Below are 5,389 nucleotides of genomic sequence, written 5' to 3' on the forward strand. Positions count from 1 at the left end.
ATTTGAATTGTTTTTCCTTTTAAAATCTTTTTAATTGTGTTTCTTTTTAGTAAAGAAAACGAGGAAGATGAGCAAGAACATAATAGAAAAACACAGACGATTTATGTTGGTTCTCTACCAACATGATAGCTACGTCTGATCTCTTCAACCTGAAGGTTTTATTCCACTAGTTCACCACATAATAACACTTTCACTGCATACATATTAGTCAAACTAATTGTGTTCAAGTCTTCTTATCTTCTACCTTAGTACAATTAATTTGTTGAGGAAGGCAGCTGCTATTGCGCTAGGTTACAAAAGAATATGTAACAATCCTTTCACTACCTTAGAAATATTTATAAGACTTTAAGTATTAATTAGAATTTCTAGAATTTCAGTAATTTTGAATGTTGTGTTTTTAGTAATATTAATTCAGAATCAAAGGTAAAATAGGAAAGTAATAGTATGAACAAGTCCAAGTAGCAAAGAGAGAACATGCCACCTTTATTTTTCTCTCTCTTTCAACTTCACTCACGGGTACTAACCCGTATTCCCCTTCATTTTCTTTCACTTCCAATACACACTCTCAAAAGCATTCTGAAAACACCAACACCTGTTAATGAAAAGACCAACACTAACACCCCTCCATTCACCCATTTTCCTCTTTTTCTCACATTTATTCAAAGACAACAAGTATCTAAAGTCTTTTACCTTTAATGCAACCCCTTACATGTCCCTTTCTTCCTTCCCAAAATGAGCAGATTGGGACATCTCTGAATTTGAAATAGAACATAAAAGACAAGGAATGAAGAACTGAGAAGTCAAGCATCTTCCACAACTTAGGTTGGATTAAAGGGGATTATTATTAACACACTGTGAGTTCTTTACCCAAGTTTGATTTCATATTTTGCATGTGGATTTATGGGTCTTAGATAATGGACTTCAATAGAATTAGAGTGTGAGGAAAAACTATGAGGTTTAGTATGAAGGAAATGTTTGATAACCTACATTTTTATTTTTTAAAACCCACCCTTACTGTATATGTTGTGTGAATGATTATAGTTTATTAAGGTTAAAGGAATGTAGGTTAAATTGTTAGTTGATTAACTAATACGTCTGTTGTGTTAACACATTTTCTGAACCTTCTATCTGAACATTTGATTCTGCCTCTGATCCTCTTTATCTATTCTTTGTGCCTATAATGTTTTTAGTACCCCTAGTGTTTCTTCTTCTTTTGGGTTGCCTTTCATGTTTGTTCTTCTTTCTACCTATGAGTCTGATCACTATTCATCTGCCTCTAACTCTAATCATTATTCATCTGCCTCTAACTTTGATTACTATTCATCTCTATCTAACATTGATATTGTCCATCTGTAGATGATTCTAATCAGTGTTCATTTGCATCTAACTCTGATTTATGTTCATCTGCTTCTGACCACGTTGCCTTTGGTCCATGTATCTTCTGACCTCGCTGCCTTTGGTCCATGTATCCTTTGATCACGTTGCCTCTGATTATAATATCTTTTGATCATGATGACTTTGACTCTGCCTCTAATCATGCTACCTTTGATTAGAATGTTGTGGTTTCATTGCCTTTGATCCAAGAATGTCATGACTTCGTGCTTCTGATCTGAGTACACCTCTAATTATGTTACCTCGAGTTAGAATAAGTTATGATGATTAATGCAAACTATAGTATTATACTCTGATTTCATAATTGTAATGTTGAATGAAGTTAATGATATTCATTCAATTTATGATTGGGATAAGCATTGCATACATGATGTGAAAATACGTTGCATTTCATAAATAAGATAATGGCATGCATATTACGATGACACATTTCAACTTTGTTTTAGGCCATAAATAATGTGTAAAGGTAAAACAATTGGGGGTCATGGTCAGACTACCTTTGCAAGAGACTCAATTTATCTGGGTTACCCACATCTAGATAATTGGAGGAGATTTTCCTTATAAAAGGAAATGAAATTTATAAAGCTTTTCTTAATTAAGAAAATAAAGCGAATGTACAGTTTCTTCATGCTCAAAGTAAAAGAAAATATTTTAATGTTTGGCATATGGCTAATGAAAATTGAAAAACATTGCATATTCATGTCAAGTTTTCATTATTTTCTTAAGGAATATTATTTCAACCCCCCTCCCCTTTATAGATCTCACTGAGATTATTATATCAACCCATATTTTCTTATAATTTATAGCAGATAGAGGGCTTGAAGCAGGAAATTCAAGAAGCAGAGGATATAACTCGTTAGTGTTATTTTTGTTAAATTGTAATTGTATTAGATATTGGTACATTAGAGGATGATTGTACATTGTGTATTATATAATTATATTAATATTTCTAAGATTGTACTTATGACTTTATATGATTGTTTCTGAAATACTAAAATGTATAAATTTATTACCATATTTTAGATACACAGTGATGAGTGATACATTTTGGTAATAGAGTATGTCGAACCAATTGGACTGTAGGTATTGAGTTCAATTTAGGATGCTTTTCTTTTTGCTATATGTTATAAGTATCAATTCACCAAATATTAAGTCTGATCAACTTAATATTTTGTGTTTGGTATGTAGAACTATAGTAGAAAGACTTGGAAAACTTGATGGGATAGGAATTGTTTTACGTGAGTGACAACCATTCTGAGAAGATAATAGAGTCTTTCATTAGGTAGTTTAGGCTCGTGTATAGAAGAATTGTAAGACTCTAATATAATTGTTGAAATGGAGGGTTGATGCCATTGAAGGTAAAAAGGGTAAGGATATCAATCTGAATGAGTGATAAACAAAAAAGAAAATATTCATTTAGAAGAGTTAGAAATAGTGTGATTAATAAGTTAGGCAAAATTTGATAGTATTTTATCAACTTTCAAGTTGTTAGTGATTATTATAATTTTTTTGCAATAACTAAACATTTGGTAATTCTGGTCTTTGTATTGAAATTATGATTCCCTTTGGTTTTGGTTTTGGGATAATAGAGTTATAAATGGTTTATTGGGATACTGGAACTATGGTATCCCATGGGTTTGGAGGAATGCTTGACAATCTCCTGCACTTTATTGTAGATGTAGAAACTTGAAGCGATTAAATTCCAAATTATATAGATTATAATAGACATGTGTGTGTGTGTGTGGTAAACCTTATGTGTTAGTGTGTCAGAATACTAGATTTCCATTTTAGCCCAATAGAAGGAATGAATAGGGAATTGTGAGTTAGTTAGTGGGGAATCAAATGACTGCAGGTTCCTTTGATCAGGTTTTCATCTTATATAGTTCTTCTTCTTATCAAATTACCTCTAATCAAATTTTCATCTGATATAGTTTTCCTTCTGATCAAATTTCCATCTGATCAGATTTTCTTCTAACATAGTTCTTCGTCTTATCAAATTATCCATGATCATAGTTCTTCTTATCATATTATCTATGATCAAATTGGCAGTAGTATTTTTCATTGACAAGTTTCATTCCTACCTGGTGGGATCGAAGATAATTGTCTACGCATATCATACAACCATTAAATATCTCTTGATCAAGAAAAATGCTAAACCGAGGTTGATCCGATGGATACTACTTCTCCAAGAGTTTGATCCAGAAATTCGAGACAAGAAAGGGATTGAAAATGTGGTGGCTGATCATCTCTCAAGGCTACATGAAAAAAAATGAAAATGAGTTGTCGCTGGATGATTCATTTCCTAATGATCAAAAGTTTGCTCTTGCACAAATACAAGCACCATGGTATGCTGATTTTGTGAATTACTTAGCAATTGGAATATTGCCCCCAAATTTGAACTATCAACAAAAGAATAAGTTTTTCTTGGATCTTAAACACTTTTATTGGGATGAACCTCTGCTTTTTAAGAGAGGGCCTGATGGAGTTTTCAGAAGATGTGTCCCAAAAGAAGAAATGGAAAGCATCATGTTTCACTATCATTCCTCCGCACACGGAGGACATGCTAGTTCCTCAATAACGGCAGCAAATATACTTCAAGCAGGCTTCTACTGCTGGCCCACACTCTTCAAAGACGTGCATCACTTTGTGCCTCAATGCGATCAATGTCAGCGTATCGAAAACATATCAAAAAAACAAAACAAAAAAAACCATTTCCCTCGTCTATTGGAAATCAATACATCCTTGTAGTGGTTGATAACGTGTCCAAGTGGATTGAAGTTGTCGCTGCCCCAACAAATGATGCTGAGGTAATGATTAAGCTCTTCAAAAAGGTAATAATTCCAAGGTTTTGTGTGCCAAGGGTGGTGATTAGTGATGAAGGCTCTGATTTGATAGCTAAACACTTTAAAGGCCTGCTAAAAAAGTATGGAGTGAAGCACAAAATTGTCACAACATATAACCCTCAAACTAGCAGACAGGTAGAATTTTCCAATAGGGAGATTAAGAGCATTCTCAAGAAAATTGTCTCTGCATCAAGGAATGATTGTTCTATAAAGCTAGATGATGCACTTTAGGCCTACCATACAACATACAATAATCCCATTGGTATGACTCCTTACAAGTTGATCTATTGAATGTCTTGTCACCTCCTAGTTGAGCTCGAACATAAAGCATATTGGGCAATACAGATCTTTAACTTTGATTTAAAGGTTGTTGGTGAAAAAAGGAAGCACCAACTCAATGAGCTTGATGAGTTGAGGTTAGACGCTTATGAGAATGCTAAACTCTACAAGGAAAGAACCAAGAAGTGGCATGATAAACACATAACAAGAAGAGAAATCAAAGAATGGGACTTCGTATTACTTTTCAATTCACGATTGAAGTTGTTTTTTAGTAAACTTTGTTTGAGGTGGTCGGGGCCATTTCAAATATGTAAGGTGCTCCCGTTTGGAGCTATAGAAATCTGGAGTGAGGCCAATGGAGTTTTCACTGTGAATGATCAATGTTTAAAGCATTATGTAGTTGGGAATCTAATAGAAAAGGGGTAAGTCATATTTTTTGATCTCCAACTTAAGATTTACAAAATGAAGGTCAAGCTAAGGACCATAAACAAGCGATGCGTCGGAGGTAACCCACGATTTAATTTTTCAAAATTTCTTTTTATTTTGTAGGCTGAGCTAAAACAAGAAAATGCATAAAACATGAGAAAATAACAAGGATTACTGTCTGGCAACAATGGCCATTATGGTCGTAATATGTGCACATGGCCACTTTCCACCACCACCATAATCTTGTGAGCTTTCCTACCCCTTTCATCAATATTTTACTTTTTATATTGAGGACAATGTCTGGTCCAAGCATGGGGGGTACATTTTCTTGTTTGATTGTTTGTTATGCATGTTAAAATATATTAATAAATAATTTCTCCTTATTTGAAAGAAAACATTTCGATGTCCTTGATAGGGAACCATAACTTTTGTGCATGTTGTTGTTAAAT

General features: G+C 33.6%; 2 protein-coding genes across 2 annotated transcripts; both read left to right on the forward strand.

Annotated features, from left to right (window-relative positions):
• Window positions 1–3,621: 3,621 nt before the first annotated feature.
• LOC140918908 (uncharacterized) lies at window positions 3,622–4,466 on the forward strand. The gene is made up of 2 exons (XM_073363878.1): window positions 3,622–4,057; window positions 4,141–4,466. Exons 1-2 carry the CDS (start codon window positions 3,622–3,624, stop codon window positions 4,464–4,466), a joined length of 762 nt encoding a protein of 253 aa, XP_073219979.1.
• A 60-nt stretch (window positions 4,467–4,526) lies between these two features.
• Window positions 4,527–4,940, forward strand: LOC101506139 (uncharacterized). The gene has a single exon (XM_004488564.1). The coding sequence runs from the start codon at window positions 4,527–4,529 to the stop codon at window positions 4,938–4,940; it is 414 nt and encodes a 137-aa protein (XP_004488621.1).
• Window positions 4,941–5,389: the final 449 nt, after the last annotated feature.

The sequence above is a fragment of the Cicer arietinum genome, chromosome 1 (genome assembly GCF_000331145.2).
Source record: "Cicer arietinum cultivar CDC Frontier isolate Library 1 chromosome 1, Cicar.CDCFrontier_v2.0, whole genome shotgun sequence".
NCBI classification, from domain to species: Eukaryota; Viridiplantae; Streptophyta; class Magnoliopsida; order Fabales; family Fabaceae; genus Cicer; species Cicer arietinum.

Bases quoted from the DNA above. Each gene is read 5' to 3' on its own strand.
- LOC140918908 (XM_073363878.1), top strand. From the start codon at position 3,622: ATGTGGTGGCTGATCATCTCTCAAGGCTACATGAAAAAAAATGAAAAT. The intron at 4,058-4,140 runs GTCAGCGTATCG...ACATCCTTGTAG, and splicing joins TGTGCCTCAATGCGATCAAT to TGGTTGATAACGTGTCCAAG.
- LOC101506139 (XM_004488564.1), top strand. From the start codon at position 4,527: ATGTCTTGTCACCTCCTAGTTGAGCTCGAACATAAAGCATATTGGGCA.